Below are 18,419 nucleotides of genomic sequence, written 5' to 3' on the forward strand. Positions count from 1 at the left end.
TTATCTTCTTCCTAAAGCTCCTAGAACTAGAGGTAAAACTAGATCTATTACTGATTCCATGTAATGCCCTTATTGACATTATCATACAACCTTCCACTAATTCTACCAATCCTTGTAAAATCATTTATTTTAAAAGCTTAGGATCCCAAGTAAAACATTTCTAAAACCATTTAATAAGATAATTTTGTCATAAAACACTATACAGTAGAAGTACTAAGCATAAGCACATAAAAAAGCAACTCAAAACCTCATTATTCATATAAAAAGTGGGTCATGCACCACGGTTCGTGACACATGCACCACAGTATATGGTACAAAGACCTCAGCATCACTCTCTATGTCGTGTATTGTGACATGCTGTCCTTTATTGACACTTGCACCACAACGCATGTATTAGAATCTGCTGTCACATTTTAGATTCTAATACAAACTTTAAAAGTAGGTTGTTTTCACATCCGATATCTGATTAGGGAGATTCAAGTGTCCACACGAAGCTTGTTTTAAAATCTAGCCAATGAAACTAGCTTTGTTTCAATCTGATATTCCATTCAAAAATTGAATAATCAAGTGCATTTTGATCATTTTAAGTCAAAATTCACCACTTGAGCATCACCAATTGAAACCACAAGCTATTGGCCATTTTTAAGACCTTGACCACGTCCAAATGGACATTGTACACCTATTTGACTAATTATATATACAATATAATACACGTACACACATGTGGCCTGTAAATTTCCTATAAAACATAATTTGGGCTAAACTTCTTTTTCTCTTTTTCATTCATATCCATGGCCAAATCCCATAATGCATACATAAACATATCCATAAACATATTTACTTGCCCACAACATCATTTTCATAAGATACACATACATATAGACTTACAGTGGGCTAGATCTTAAAAATCACACATACACACACATATTCACAAGCTATGCATAAGTATTAGTTTCTATAGCAACTTATATATATACAAACCACTACTATTATACTCAATTTCATTACACCAGCTTGTAATGGGCCTTTCAAAGGAATCTCTACTTAGCTCGTTTCCTTTCCCTTTGCTCTACCACTTCTAGAACTTGAAAAATATAAATAACCATGGGTTAGATCAAAATCTCAGTAACCAATATAGTTCATACATGTCCATTAACACAAATAACCATGTCAAAGTAATAAAAACCAAAGTATTGCACATATATTTATCGTAACATAGCTTAACTCATAACTTTACATATAAACCACTTTCACACATGTTTACACACTAGCATGATCATCTATCCATCAATCTTCTAAAGGTCCCTGACATGAAACCATAGGCTCTACTGGATCACTCATTCATTGATCGGAGCATACTTTCAGTGGTAGATACACCCAGCCAAAGGTAATCTATCTCACCTATAGACTAATGTTTCCCTCATTTTACACACTTGTGATAGAGGTGCCGTTGACTCTTAACCACACCCTAATGGGCACTAAAGAATTGCCGAACTACCTAGATGTCCTATGGTAACTGTCTTAATATAATGTTGTACCAGATTACCTATGGTACTAACTCGTATAATGCTACACCAGATGTCTTATAGTGCCAGCCCAACCATATGGATTTGTTCTCTCACATCTCCACATACACACACATCCATACATACCCTAGATGAACTCCTAACCCTTATGATCATGCTTTTCACACATACTTAACCACTTTTTCATGTTTCATATCACACACACATATATATACATATATTTATTTAAAACTAAAAATCCCTAAACTTTCTTTTCATAAATCAATTTCATGCTAAAACTATTTACAATCCTAAATCATGCATAAAAACTAACAAAACCAAGATTTCACAATTATACAATTACTTCTATAGAGTTACAGTAGTTAATAACACATAATAAACTATATGGTTACCTCAACCTTTTTGTTCAATAGAAAGGGTTACTCGTATTCCACAACCCTATTCAAGCTTCTTTAGCTATTTAACTCATCACACACAAGAATTTACACAATTTAGGCACTCAGAGTCAATTACTCTATTGACTAAAAGTGCCAATTATAACAATTTAACACCTAATCGCTATCACTTCCATAATTCATACTCATTCACACGTATTGCAATCGATTACCACTCAGTACAAGCTTTAACTCCCTCACAATCAAATTCTCTCTTACCAATCTCTCTCTAAATTAGGTCAAATTGTGCTTATCGCTTCAAAGTTTTATCATTCCAGCTTAAAAAAGTCACAAATTACTAGTTTAGTCCTAAAGGACTTTTCTATTACTATAGAGTAAGAAACCATCCCTTAAAACTTCCAAATTCAATTTCTCAATAGTTAAAACTAAGAGAAAATAGGTAGAATTGGAGGTTAAAGCAGTATGAGACAATAAGTAATAGGTCAAAAACATCGTCCATTCTCCTAAAAATCATTTCCCTAGTAGATGTTGGCCTCTCTCCATGCTAGATCTCTCTTCTCTTGATCTCTCATCTATTTTCACGAGCTGGACATGTTCTCATTTATCAAAACTTTGCTCTATGCGCTGCATGTAACATCTTGATTTTCTAATCCTGCAATTAGTTATTAATTAGGGGTAAATTGGTAATTGTAAAGCGATTAAGGTTTTAAGTAATAATATGATAATTTTTGTTCTTTGGATATTAAATAAGCAAATACGGATGAAAGGATTGTGTTTTGGGTCAAAGCAAGTGCGTGTGGTGAGAATTCTTCTCATTGTTCCACGTGCCATGACAGATGTTACTTGCATCGCAGTGCATGGACCAGAAAATGACCCTTTAAATCGTGAAATTAGGGTGGATTTTAGAAAGAGAATTTGGAAACACATAAGAAAGAAAAGAGAAAAGGTAAGAGTTTGCTAGGACAAGCCATTTTAGATCATTAAAAGGCACTTCTAATCAGTAACTTATCGAGTAAGCTACATATAACTTTTACCTTCCATTCTATCAAAATTTCTCTAAATATAAGTTATAGAGAAATTGAATCGGTGAAACTTTTAGAGTTTGTTTCTTACCCAATAGCATTGAAAAGGTTCTTAGGAGTTAAATTAGAGCTTTGTGATTGGTTTAGAGCTAAACGATAGAGCTTTGAACCCGTAGGCTCTATTTACCCTAAACTAAGAGAGAATTTAAGGTGAAAATTATATTTAGCCAAAATGAGACTAGTTGAGGTGATGTAAAGTGGTAATCGAGTAGTAATGGACTTAAAATGAATAAATAGAAAAGAACAGTCGGCTAAGTGTAGCCATAAGTAGTAGTTTTGTACTTTTAGTCAAATTAGACCAAATGACTAAATGATGCCAATTGTGTGTAGATTGGTATATTTGGTATGTGAGTTGAGAAAGGAATTTTGTGACAAGCTATAGTAGTAGTTGAAATTCACGACTAACCTTTCTAGTGATAGAAGGATTGAGGTAACTGAATAACTTTCTCTGTTTGGCTATTTAGTGTAACTATGTGTGAGTATGCTATGTAGTGCATAAAATAGTTTTAAACTAAGCATGATTTATGGAATTTTGTGAATGTTGCATGAAATGGTTTTTGATCAACATAAAAGTATTGTAACATGTGATTTCATATGATATGTATATATATGTTATGTATTGGAAAACATGTAAAGTAGTGATTGGGAACCTATGTTTCATTTGGAAATCATGATCATAGGAGTGGGAGTTCACTCGTGTGGAGTATGGTAATAAGACCATATGGCATATTCTTTTTAGTACCCAATGGGGTATGGTGTTAAAGAATTATATCTCCCTAGTGCCTTTCGAGGTGCAGTGTTAGAGATTATTTCCTTAGTACCTATTGAGGTGTGGTGTTAGAGATTTGAAATCTTTAGTGTCTGTGTGATATGGTGTTGGAGTTAATGACACCCCATTATGTATAGTGGGGAAACCATAGTCCAGAAGTAAGATAAAACACCTTTGGTCGAGTGGTTTTATGACTAAAGGTGAGCTTAAGGCCAATGAGAGTGTATATTGATCTAAGATGAGCCTATGGTTTCCAATTGGGATGATTTGAAGGTTCGGTCGGTAGTGATCATGTTTGTGTTAATAAAGTGGTGAAAAGTGTTGTGAACAGATGAAAAGTGAAACTTGTGATATATGTTATGTTTACCTATATATTATGCTATGCTTTTATATAGTTATATGTGATGGTTGTCAGTAGTGAGTTATTCCATTACTAAGATTTTTATCTCACCCCTATAGTTACATTTTTATAGGACAGAGCAGTGATTAGGGTAAGGGAAAAGAGTCTGGATCGACATAGTGTTGCCATGATCGTGCGGAAGCTCTGAGTTAGTAAAATAAACTAATTTAGTATGAATTTTGTGTATATGAGTTGTCATAGGGTTGCATGCATGATTTAAATGGTTATGAGTTATTGAATGTAAAATTGTAGTGAATGTTGTGAGTTTTGGTGAATTTTAGCCCATGGGTGGAATTATGATGAAATGAGTAATTTGGGACTAAGATTGAGTTGTGATTATGTTGGAAATGTTTGAGTAGTGAATTTATGGTGAAATTATGGTAAGAAAAGGCCAAGTGGACCAAATTGTGACAAATTGTGAAAAGTTGAGAAATGTGAAAATTAGTTGTTGAGGGGTTAAATTTTAGTATATGTGTATATATGTAATATATTTGGTCAATTAAGTGTAATAGATCTTTTTAGACTTAGTTCAAGGCCTTAGGTTGTTTAATGAGACAAATAGATTGATTTGAGCGCTTGGGCACTCAAAATTTTTAGAAAAAGTGGCTTTTTGCACCCGAATATTCAAATTTTGATTAGATCATTAGATCATGTCTAAATCTATCTTATTAGCTAGTTTATGACTTAAGCTTTGTGTAGGTGCTTGAATCACTCTGATCGGATGTCATATGTGAAAACGGCATATACTGAAAGTTTGTCATTTTTATTGTAAAATGACAACAGCAAATTCGAACTGGCGCGCTAAGGTGAATGACATAGAAGTTTAGGCGTGTGGCTCTATGCCACATATTGTAGTGCATAAATTTCACGTTGTGGTGCATGACCCCTAATCTGACCTGATTTTATACTTTGTGATGCATGCAATTGGTGTTATGAATGCATGTGACTTGCTTCCACTATGTATTACTCAAATGTGTTGTGATTTAAATAGTTTTGTAAAATGAGTCTTGGGCTCAAGCTTTTTAAATAAAGAATTTGATTATGGTTTGTTGAATGATGTGGTGATTTAATTAATCTTCTCCCATATCTAGCGGATATAGGAGGAGGTTACACTGTGGTGTATCTATCTTTCGCCGCGGTGTATGGCATAGTGAGGGAAAACCTTACTATACTCACACGCTTTGCTTCAGGACTTCACTCTTCCACTTATATCTGTTCATATAATATACCAATGAGTCAAAATAATATCTCATCATCATAATCCTAACCCTGCATTAAGTCACTAATTCATCCTATAATCAGTCACTAATGTAGGATTAGAAATTTACGATGTTACAATTCTCCCCTCCTTTTAAGAATTTTGTCCCTAAAATTGAAATAACTACTAATACACATATTCCTAAGGGAACAATTATGGGTACTGCTGCCTATAGGTCATATTCTCTTGTAACTCTACCTCTTCAGGCTCAATCACATGATAAGGATCCAGGTGGTACTTCTTGAGTTGAGATGCATGAAATATGTCATGAATCCAAGATAATTATGGAGGTAAAGCCACTTGACAGGCAACCGGCCTGATTTTCTCCAAAATTGCAAACGGACCCATAAATTGAGGAGTTAATTTCTAAGATCTAATTGACCTCTTCATTCCCATTATTGGTGTAACTCTCAGAAATACATAGTTACCTACCAGAAATTCCAATGGTCTTCTTCTATGATTAGCATAACTCTTCTATCTGCTTTGAGCTGTCAACAGTTTATGTCATATTAACTCAATCTTCTACGTAGTTTGGTCTACAACATCAAGCTCTACAATGCTTTTTTCACTCAACTCTATCCAACATAATGGTGATCTACACTTCCTTCTATACAGAGCTTTATATGGTGCCATTTGAATTCTAGAATGATAGCTATTGTTGTACACAAACTTAGCCAATGGCAAGTAATTATCCTAGCTACCACGTAACTCCAATACACAAGATCATAGCACATCTTCTAGAGTTTGAATAGTTTGCTCAGTCTGCTCGTCGGTCTGAGGATGATAAGCGGTACTAAACTTCAAAGTAGTACCCATAGCCTTTTACAATACTCCCTAAAATCTGGACGTAATCTTGGATCTCGTTCAGAAACTATATTCTTAGGCACTCCATGTAAACATACAACCTCTTGGATATAAGTCTCTACCAACTTCCTAAGAGAATCACTGATCTTGGTGGCTAAGAAATAAGTTGACTTTGTTAATCAGTTAACAATCACCCGGATAGCATCATGCCCAACTGAGTTCTTAGTAAATCAGAAATGAAATCCATGAAAATGCTATCCCACTTCTACTTAGGTATCTCTAACAACTGTAATGTTCCAGCTGGCTTCTAATGCTCAATCTTAGCTTTCTGACAAGTCAAGCACTGTGCTGCAAACTCTGTCACCTCTCTTTTCATTCCTGGCCACCACTAGTAATGCTTTACATCCTGATACATCTTATAACTCATGGGTGAATAGTGTACTTACTACAGTGCGTTGTACTTAGAATTACCTTTCTCAGGTCGCCATCATTAGGCATACAGATTTTGTCCCAATATACCACAAATCCATCATCGTTAAAACTAAAATCCTTAGACAGATTTGACTCAACCTCTTCTCAAGCCCCAAGAAGATACTTGTCTTCTAGCTGCGCCATTCTCAACTCTTTCCAAAAATCACTACTAATCATAGTAGTATAGGCATCAACTAACGTTTTCAATGGTGCATCTTATTGAGAATCTATGAAAGACTCCATCAGATTGTGCTATTGGACCATCAAACTAGCTATATGTAGTGTCTTCCTATTTAATGTATCAGCTACAACATTAGCTTTCCCTGGATGGTATTTCAACTCAAAGTTATAATCCTTGAGTAATTCCATCCACCTTCTCTATCTTATATTCAACTCTTTCTGATCTATTAGATACTTCAAACTCTTGTGGTTGCTAAACACACTAAACATTAAACCATACAGGTAATGATGCCAAATGTTTAGCATAAAGACCATAGCTGTAAGTTCTAGATCATGAGTTGAGTAATTTTCTTCATGTGGTCGCAATTGCCTTGATGTATAGGCTATTACTCATCCGTCTTGCATCAACACATAACTTAAACCTTTTAAAGAATTATTGGTATATACCTCATAAGGTAGTCTTAAATTTTGAATTATTAATACAGGTGCAGTAGTTATCTTTTCCTTCAATTTCTGAAATGCAGCTTCACACTTGTCATCCCAGACAAAAGGATAACTCTACGGGTCAGTTTCATTAACGGAGAACTAATCTATGTAACATCCTGATTTCTTAATCCTATAATTAACTGTTAATCAGTGGTAAATTGGTAATTGTGAAGTGATTAAGGTTTTGAGTGATAATGTGATGATTTAACTCATTGGGATGTTAAATGAACAAATATGGGTGAGAGGATTACGTCTCGAGTCAAAGTAAGTGTGCGTGGTGAGAATTATTCTCATCGTACCACGTATTGCGGTTTGTGCTGCATGTGTTGCGGTGCATGGACCAAAAAATGACCTATAAGTCATGGATTTTGGGTGAATTTTAGAGAGAGAAATCTAAAAACACATGAAAGGAGAGGAGAGGAAGTTGAGGTCTGATAGGGCAAGCTATTCTGAAGCCATGAAACGTGCTTCTGATTAGTAACTTAGCGGGTAAGCTATATATAACTCCTACCTTTCATTCTACCCAAATTTCTTTGAATCTAAGTTATAGAAAAATTAAAGCGGTGAAGTTCTATGTAACATCCTAAATTTTTAATCTTACGTTAATGACTGATTAGGGATGAATTAGGGATTTAATGTGGGATTAGGGTTTTGAGTGGTGAAGTGTTATATTGACTCATTGGGATGTTATATAAACAAATATGAGTAGAAAGCAGAGTTTCAAAGCAGAGCATGTGAGCATAGTAAGGATTTCCCTCACTGTGCCATGTGCCACGACGGGTGATAGATGCTCCACGGCACATGGAACAGAAATCAAATTAATAGGAACGTGTCTAGCTCGAAAAATAGAAAGGAGAAATGAGGGAAGAGAGGTCTGGTGTGGAGAAGAGAAAAGGATCTACTAGGGCAACCTAAATCAGGAGCAAGGACGGTGTTTCCAACTCGTTACTTATCGAGTAAGTCACGTACTGCCTTAACCTCCAAATCTACCCTATTTTCTCTTAGTTTTAACCAATGAGAAAGTGAATTTAGGAGTTTTAAGGAGTTAATTTCTTACCCAATAGTAATTAAAAGGTTCTTTAGAACTAAACTAGTGCTTTGTGACTGGTTATAGTTGAAATGATAAAGTTTTAAAGTTGTAGGCAAGAATTGCCCTAATCTAGAGAGAGAGTAATGAGAGAAAATTGCTAGAAAATGTTAAAGCTTGAAATAAGGGGTGATTAGTGGTAATGTGCATAATTGAGTGTGAAATGTGGATTTAATAGTGATTAAGTGTTTAAAATGTGATAATTGGCACTTTTGGTTAATAGAGGAATTGACTCTGAATGCCAATTCTGTGTAGATTATAGTGTATGATGCACGAATTATGAGAAAGGAGCTTGAATAGGGTTGAAGTTACACAAGTAACCCTTTATATCAAACAGAAGGGTTGAGGTAACGATGTAGTTTATTATGTTTATTAACTATTATAACTGTGTAGAAGTGAATATCAAATGATAAATTGTGAATTTATGAGTTTTATGCATGATTGTTATTGAAATAGTTTTAGCATGAATTTTGCATTATGAAATGAATTTGAAAAGTTATTGATTTCAATGGATATATACATATATGATATGGAAGTGTATATATATTGTGGAAAGCTTTATAAATAGTAGAAATTGTGAAAAAGCATAATCATAGAGGGTGGGAGTTCACCCAGGATATGTGAGGTTGTGTGTGTGGAGATATGTGAGTGAAAAATCTATATATTCAAATTAGGAGGGAGGGATGGGTTAATGCTTTTGTTGTTGGGGCTTATTCTCTCTCCCATAGAAGAGCCGAATGTGCGGTCCTCCTTAAAGATCAGGCCAAGGCCTTGTAATGTATTTTTCTCTAATATCCTTGTAATGTTTCAATTTTTTAACTCTATTTTTCTTTTTCTTTTTTTTCCTTTAAATTATTGGCTTTTACATAAAATAAGAGATATTTTAATATTTTTAAATTTTGAAATGGTCAAGTTCTGTATTTTTTTATGATTTTTTAAAGAAAAATATCACAATTATTTTTTTTTTGAAAAATTGTTAAAAAATACAAAACTTGAATTTTTATTTTGTTCACTCATTTTTTCAATAATTAGTGTTTTATTTATATTAGAAATTTAATAGTAAAATAGAAAATGTTTAGATTCTTAACTAATTAATATTTAATATACATTATTAATATTGATTTATATTAAGAACCATCTATTTTTGGGTTCAAAGAACACAAAAGTTACAAAAAGAAGAGGTAAATGGTTCTGGTGAGTGGTGATCAAGGACAATAGGGGAGATAAATGTCATAATTCTTCTCATGTCTCTAAAGACCTTTCTCATATTAATATTTTTGATACAATGACTAACATACTCTAAGTTTAAAATTTAAAAAAATATATATATAACAGCCCTAGTCCCAAAAAAAGTAAACATAAGTGATTGTTTTAGTTTAAGTAATGATTATTTTTCTTCTAGTAATGATTAGAATGGAATAAGCAATTAAAACTTTCCCCTATGTAAATTTTTTTATTCATTAAAATCCAAATGTTGTAATATTCGTGATTATTTTTATTCAAGCAATGACTACTTTTTTTTTTGGACAATCACTAAAATGAAACAAGTAATTTCAACTTCCCTTTGCTTAAATTTTTTATTCATAGAAGTCTAAGTCTCCCAACTTGTATTTAACACATAAGCAGGGAGGGGAGAACAATCAAGCATATGGTGAAGCACATGGGTAATTACTTTACTAAATAGATTTTAACCCCATGTAGTGTACGGGAAGAATTAAAAATTAAAAGGAGTTAATCATTATTAAATATTGACTTGATAATTTTATAAATAACTACTTGTTTTATTTTTAAATTTCTTATCATTGTGAATATTAAAAATAAGAACACCTCCTTATTTTATTGGGATAGTTACATCTAAGTATTCCCACAATAGTTATTATTTTGCTATCCTTAGTTGTTAAAAGATTTTGTGATATTTAATTGTATTATGGGAGACCTAAACGTATGCTTCTTCCTATTTCATTTAAGAAAATTCCACCCCATATAAATCAAAATATAGACAATAACTTGTTTTAGCTCCCGACCGGGCGTAATGTGGTGGTGTTATAAAAATAAAAATGATGGGGGAAAAATGTGTTTTTAACCCACCACAATTGGTAGTGCAAATCATGAGCAATTGACACAAAGTAAGCACCACTCAGTAAAATACAAGCTAAACAGTACAGCTCATGAAGGGTAGAAGTATAAGTTCCTAAATGCTAGCAATCTCATTTAAAAGTTCTCTTCAATATCCTCAGGATTTATTTGACCAGGGTCATCACTCATCATCATGCATGTGCACTTTGAATTGTTGACCTGGTTATTAATTACTTCCGTTTGCTTTGCAATAATCAATTAAAGATGTAATGCTTACTGCTTCATTAGCTATGTCCGTATATGAGTGTCTATTGATCATAGAAGCGAATTATGTTGTCTATCTACCTTGGGGTCGTATTCTGAAAACAGGCAATAAATAAAACAAGATTAAAAGTTTTCTCCAGTTCATTGCCATTTCTTGTTTAAATGTTTTTCTTGCAAATTTATTGTATGCATAAACTTTGTCATCATTCATTATGTTACACGTTAACTGGCCATGCTTGTGTTGTAATCCATTTGTATAAACCCAGACTTGCCTATGTAGTCTGTTATTTGCAGATGTTGTACAAACACTTCTGCCTAGCATTATTCCACTATCTTACAAGGGTTCAGCTTTTTGCTATTGACACTCTCATGGTTTTTATTTATTATTTTTTATACTATTAAACTATTTGTTCCTTACAGATTTTCTGTTTAGAAGGGCACTATTTGTTACCTTGGGCTTTCTACAAATGGCTTATATACTATTTGAAATATTTTTGTGATGAACGTCACTAAATGTTAAAGCAACGTCTTGGTAAGTCACACAAAACAATTGTCCATACAAAGTGATCTGTCTTATTATTTTCCCCGTATAAATGAGAATAGAGATGGTTGACAAGGAGTAGAAGAGAACTTTTAATGTAGGAGCTGAGAAGAGACTTGTTTTGAAGTTATGGCACATATACACTCAGCTTAGGAATTTCCATTTCCTAATTTTAAAGGCTTTTTGATGGCATATGCAGGATTCCTCTCTCATTCAGCAGAACTTGCTAGGGCTGCTCCTTCTGTATATTTTCCTTTTGCATTCAAACTTTAATATTTAATGTGGAGGAGACGATATAATAATTCAAGATCAAGTTAACATGATATACTCCGGCTAAGAGTTTGAGACAGCATCAAGCTCAAAACATCTCTCTAGATGCCAAGGCTACAATATAATTAATGATGAGTGTGCCCTTACCTAGACACTTAGAGTTTTCTTCCTTGAGGGAATAATGATGCAGACAAATAAAGGATTAAGATGAATGTACATGGTTTAGCTGTATGATCCACTTTTAATGTTCAGTCTAATTATAAAGTATCAAATAATAACAACATGCCTTATCCCACCAAATGGAGTTTGCCACATGAATTGCACGATGCTATTGTATTCTATCATTTATTAGGCTTTTAGAAATATTATTAACTAAGAGTTATGAATGGGTTTGACCATCTGATATATACAAGACTTGACGTGCTGCTATCATATTGTGTTTCGCTTCTTTTATGTTCAGAGTCAGGGTTGCTCTTGGTAAAATGTATTTTTGTTTCGTGGTAGGCTATTTGGGATGATCTATATATAGGCTTTAAGTACTTCAAGTGCAGGGGAGAAGATGGTGGCACAACTTATTGATAGGTGCTTTAGATTTGTTAGGGCGACGTTGTCATAATAAAAAATATTAATGGCAAAATAGTCTGAAATAACATCGTTCCTAGGAATTGGGCATTTTCTATAGCCTTGGAAATTTGCTTGCTAATGATATTGAAGTTGTTTGGAGCATTGTTGACCAATATAGCATCTTATTGCTCCTTTTCATAATCTTCAGTGCCTTTAATTAGTGTGACATGTGCATGCAGATGTTGTATGCCATAACTACATGCTTATACAATAGAATGTCAAAAGTTCCATATCAAGAAACCTCACAATTTGAGTAGAGTTTATAAGTGTAACGAGCTCTTCCACTCAACAAGCTAATCTTTTAAGACGAGCTCTCCCTTTAAGCTTGTGCTCATGACAATTGATGCTTTCATTGAAAGATGATGCCATGGAAAGGGCTACCCACAGAAAGCTCCAACTGGTAGGAGGCTAAGTGAAATATAGTGGAATAGAACTACTAAGGATGTCTTCTCTCAACAAGGTGTTATTGTCATGACTCCCACATAAGAAAACCTCACAAGTTGAGTGGGGTTTATAAGTGTGAGAAGCTCTCTCACTTGACAGGCTAATCTTTGGGGATAAGCTTTTTTTTTGGACTTGTGTTCATGATATAGAATGTGTGTTGATTATTGTGTCAGCCTTTGAATATATTCTATTGGCATCTCTATCTAATTTTGTTGAACTTGCGCTTTTGCAGGATATGTGTATTCCATTACAAGTATGGGTAAACTAGGAAAGCAATGGCTTAATGATGGAGGAAGGTCAGTTTAGTGTTGTCTTTTCCCTTGGCTATGTCTACTTTGTAAACTATGTTGCTTTATCTATGTACTCATCAATCACCATGGGTCTGTTTTGGGCAATCTAGCAACAACTTGGGATGGTTAATTAGAAATGAAGCTGATCATTTCTTATTCTAAATGCATATGGATGTTAATCTTTGCATTTATTTGGTTCTATGTAAGGATGGTATCATTATTAGAAATGATGAAGGAGGAATCTCTCCGTTTAAATAGTACCTTATTTATTGGGGTGGAAATAGACCAGTCCCTTATCAAGGCCTTACTTACACCCTGGCCTATTTTAGACCCAGCTTAACCTATTTACTAAAAGGTTCAAGTTAGATTCAAGTCTAAATAGGCCTAATTTTTTAAAGCTTAGCTTATAAGCTCATCAGGCCAGCCTATTTATACACACACACGCACACATATAATGTAATATATCACACACATATTAGTTTCACAATTTGATTTCTAATCAATATATTTTTTATTTTTAATTATGTTTTCAATCATATTGGACTTATAAATTAATTTTAATACTATTACTTTATTATTGCATTGTATTATAGTTGGTAAGTCCTTTTAATCATTATATATTATAATTGATAAATCAGGTTATATGTTTATACTAATAGTCCTAAAGTATATTTGAGACATTTAAAATTAAAATGCAAGATTATTGAAAAGGCTTACATTTAAGTAGGCTTTTAAATAGGCTTTCAAGTCAAACCAGGCTTTAGGTAAGTTCAGGCTTGAGCTGTGAGAAAAGTCTTATAAAGGCTTTAGGCTATACTCAGACCTCTAACTTACTATATAAGTTCAGACTTATTTGGCCAAAACCTAGCTCGGCCAATTCTATTTCTACCCCTATTTGTTGATACTTTCTGACCAAATATTTTGGCAAGTTTGAAATAAATAATATAATCAAGTTATTTGACCTCTCTCTACCACACCACATCTCACCCCACTTTTATGGGCCACTTAAGCTAGCTTCATATGGCTTATATGACTTGGTTTTTGAAGTCTCTACTTTGTGTAGAAAAATGTAGCTAATTAATAAGTAACATTATTCAAAAATCACAAATAATAAAACTAATTTTACAAAATTACATAAGAAAATGTATATAAAATGTATCTTTTTTTTCCCCCCCGAATAAAAACAGGACACTGCCATTAATCAAAAGAAACAAAGTCTAACAACAACCACCATCAATTATCAGCCCCCATCTGCAGAAATGGTACTTGGTGGCTGATCAAAGATCACAAAATTACAATTTAGCAAGTGACTGGAAAACAAGAACAAGATTAGAAAACAAGAATCTCTTGGGCAAGATTCCCCATCATACTATCACATCCCTATTCAACCAGCTGACTAATTGTGAGCTCTACTCTCATCACACACTTGCTGATGTGAAGTGCATTTTCTCAATACCATCATATACTGAGTGTACCCAAAATAAATTAAATTAAAAGAGTAGATCAAAAACATTAATTACCTCAGTAAGAAAGTCTTCACGGCTTGGGTTATACAATATCATCGATCAAAATAGTTCTTACAATAGCACGAGGGACACTAGGTGACATGGTTTCCCTATTAGGCGGCGTTGACTGGCTTGGCTATACCATCTTCATCGTCTAGTTGTATCTCACCAACATCATAAATCTGCCAATCCTTACTTCCATAAAATAAAATAAGACCCATCCAAAGAAGAAGTTGTCCAACTTGACGGAAAAATGGAAGACGAATTCCAAGAGGAAACCTTTCTAGAAGTGTAAGAAGTAGCATAAGGAAAATGAAGCAGAATGCGACGACACTTGTTAGACCTGCAAGCAAGCTGTTATTGCTGACAACCAAACGTATGGCAGCCATGAATGCCACAGGCATAGTAATAAGAGCCAATTTGATAAAAACATGAGAAATATAATATGCTCGAGTTGAAAAATGATGATCAGCCAAATGCATCCAAAGAAGAATAACAGAACCGAAAGTGGAGCAATACATAGCAATCGTGTTGAACACCATAAATATTTTGAACAGAGTTTGATCGCTCAACACTGCTATGACTCTTTCTTTAGGAACTGTGTCGTCTGAACTGTATACCCCACCAGGTACTGTGAAACCAGCTGCAAATGTCACTGTGGCTACTAATACTGCCACAATCATGACAATCATGAGAGTGTTGGCCCCATCATTCACATTCCATTCTTTATTTGCTACAGGCGTTTGTCGTCTCAAATTATTTTCTTTGAGTGAGGCACCAGCAGTTCCTAAATCACGTATGCTCCAAACTGCAAGGTGACCAAATCAAACAAGCACATGTTTACATCTTGTACTCTTTCATAAAACTGCAACTTGTCTAAAATCATAACCTGTTAGAGAAAAGAAGAGATTAAAAGAGCATAAAATGGATATGTAGATGCTTATATATAAATCATACCTCTTTATGAGTCATTGGGAATTTACTCTGCCTTCGGACAATATCTCTAGCTGTTAAACTTTGATCATTTACAAGGCTCACATTTATCCTTTTGTCTCGTGATAGATGGAATAAAGTCCAAAGATGCAGCTTTCTGGAAGCTAGATGCAGTGGGGTGTCTCCATTAGGTCTTTCTCATTCACAGTTTTGGAATGGACCTTTGGCTGTTTCAATAGGTATTTTACCATCTTGTTTCGTTCTCTCTTTGCTGCGATGTGGAGAACGTTTCGACCATTATTATTGAACCAAAAACTGGTAAAAGGCCCTTGTACGCGAAGCAATTCTTCAACCACTCGAACATGGCCCTGACCACAATCAACATGAATCGGAAGATTATATTTTGAGTTTCGTTGAAAGGCGATGAGGGTAGATTTGTTTAAAAGTTCACGAATACCTTCCACGTAACCAGTGTATGCTGCATAATGAAGAGGAGTGTATCCATGTTCGTCTCTCAGGTGCATTAGCTCTTCTTTTTTATGCACTATGTTTTTCAAAAAATCTACACATAAAAGCAAACATATATAATAAAAGATAGTACTTGGGGGACAAACACAAAAGCAACATATTGGTTAATGAAACCGGCGTCACATGTATAAGAGATAAAAAAGTCTCACGTCTAGAAATTAAAAGATAAATTATAAATATATAAAACTTGATAAATCTTCCTTTTTCTAATTGTTGAGTTGATTCTGGTACAAAAGTATTTTGGAATCAATTTGAGTATAGCTTATTAATCTTGCTCGAGATACGCTATGGCAAAGTCAAGTGACTGATACTTCAAACCTATTTCACGACCTTCAGGATTACAAATCACAGTAGCCAAAATCGCAACCTCACCATCAAGGAATTTGTGTGAACATTCTGCTTGACCATAAGGTAGACTTGTTTCCGCAACAAGTAATTATGATCATCCAATCGAACTATGAATTTTTATTTGAAAAACCACGTTGAAACATTGCCGTAACAGGAAACACATCGATCATCTTAACATTGGATCCAGTAGCAGACATCATTTTGACATACAATAATCAATCCTCAAAGGAGATCATCGTACTTGTATGCTGGAGAGTCAATGGTTGAAGGCAGTCAGAGCGGCCAGCGTGGCAGGCTCTTATACCTTAAGATGAAACCACGCAGAAGAGAAAATATGATATGTATCCAAACTTCTCATTCATTATTCTCAGCTGGGTACAATATGAAGGCAATGGTCTTAGTAGCAGAATGTGACATGTGTCCTTCATAAAGCAACGGACTAACTAACAATGATTGACAACCTAATTGACTCTTAGAAAATCCTAATCAGTTAACATTTTGGTGAAGTAAACTACCCTTAAGCACTCTTAATATAAAAAGTTTAATATGATATTATGAGCTATTGGATCTGAAATTAAAAAAAAAAACTCAAAAGCTTAGGCCTTAGCCAACTAATCTTTTGGCAAGAAGAAGAAAATGAAAAAAAAATCCAAGAAAAAAAAAAAAGAAAAATAGCAGAGGAAATACTAGAGATAAAGAAGTTCCGTGTCTAAAAATTAAAAAAGTATATATATATAAAATTTGAAGGATGTCTAACCAAATGACCTAAACTATTTTGATAAAGTAAACTACTCTTGAACATATTTAATATAAAGTGTTTGATAATGCGCATGTACATACCCATATATTTTGCTGATGTGGCGGCGTGAAGTGGAGAGTTTCCATCACTCCTATTAATGAACCGGTTGGAGGGAAATAAAATACTCAAGAAACGACCAAGAATTCCCATATGCCCAGTCTGGACTGCCATACATATTGGTGAGTCAGCTGGGTGAGTGTCCCAATAGAGGGACAGAGTACTTTCACTTTGCTCACTTAAAAGGAAATCAATCCCCTGAACATATTCGCTCAAAATGGCTTCATGCAGAGCTCTTTTCCCAGACTTATTGGGTAACATAATAAAGCTGTCCTTTCTACTAGAATCATCGAATTTGGACAGAATGACATCCATTACTCCAATATTCTGAGCTCTTGCAGCAACATGAAATGCAGTGTCTTCATTAATGTTCGTCACAATTAGCGAAAAATTGTTATCAAAGCAACTCTGCGATCCCTTCTTTCCCATATTCAGCTGCAACATGAAGCAGAGATTCACCCATAGGAGTGGCTTGATGCAAAACGGTGGAACAATCCAGTTGATTTTCTCTGCATACTTTCTCTAAGACATCAAGAAAATTATTTACATCTTCAGGCTCATCAACCACAGCGTTATACAACTCATAACTCATGGTATCTTCAATAACGCCAGTTTGAATTTGATTTTCCGGTGAAATGAACCTCTTCTTCAACAGTTCTTGTAGCCTTTCATGGCACGGCACCTTCCAGTTTGAATCTTTTTCTTTCTTACTAAAGCCATAAAAATGTTGGTGATACTGCTTCCTCATTGCAGTTAGCACCTCAATCAAATTCTACGATGTTGAGCTAATAAGACACGAAAAAAGCAGCAAAGAGTGCAAAACAAACCAACGGGGGGTTGGGTTTAGTGGGAGGGGCTAGTCCCTCACAATGTGGCAAATCAAGGTTAAAATTTTCACCGGGAAATGTACCTACATTTAGTGCCAACCTATGTCTCCAACATGATTCCTGTGAATAGTAAAAAAGGGTGCAAACAAGATGAACAATCAGAGGAGTAGCATGAAAGAACACGAGCTCGGGATTGTTTCAGGCAATCAATAGTCTGATTCTTATTGGTTCCCTCTGTAGCTTGAAACAAAGATCAGACAAAACTCAGAAGAACATAGCAGGAAGCAATGAAAATGAGATCCGAGAAGAAGACGATCGATGACACAGGAGTAGCAGGAAACAAAGAGGAACAAGAGGTGGGATCAGACATGCAAATGAGAAGGAATTCTTTAATAGAGAGGAAAAAGAGAGTAGTGATAGGGTAAAGAAGCAGGGATTGGTGGAAAGACCGTAGA

At 34.5% G+C, this 18,419-nt stretch overlaps 1 protein-coding gene across 1 annotated transcript; it reads right to left on the bottom strand.

Moving 5' to 3' along the window:
• Positions 1-14,553: 14,553 nt before the first annotated feature.
• On the bottom strand, positions 14,554-17,973 carry LOC129304186 (uncharacterized). The gene is made up of 3 exons (XM_054943875.1): positions 17,122-17,973; positions 15,430-15,967; positions 14,554-15,280 (listed from the first exon to the last, which is right to left on the bottom strand). Exons 1-2 carry the CDS (start codon positions 17,579-17,581, stop codon positions 15,570-15,572), a joined length of 858 nt encoding a protein of 285 aa, XP_054799850.1. The 5' UTR covers positions 17,582-17,973; the 3' UTR covers positions 14,554-15,280; positions 15,430-15,569.
• Between the last annotated feature and the right edge of the window lie 446 nt (positions 17,974-18,419).

The sequence above is a fragment of the Prosopis cineraria genome, unplaced genomic scaffold (assembly GCF_029017545.1).
Source record: "Prosopis cineraria cultivar Desert tree isolate PC_DT_omini unplaced genomic scaffold, ASM2901754v1 PC2, whole genome shotgun sequence".
Classification (NCBI taxonomy): Eukaryota; Viridiplantae; Streptophyta; class Magnoliopsida; order Fabales; family Fabaceae; genus Prosopis; species Prosopis cineraria.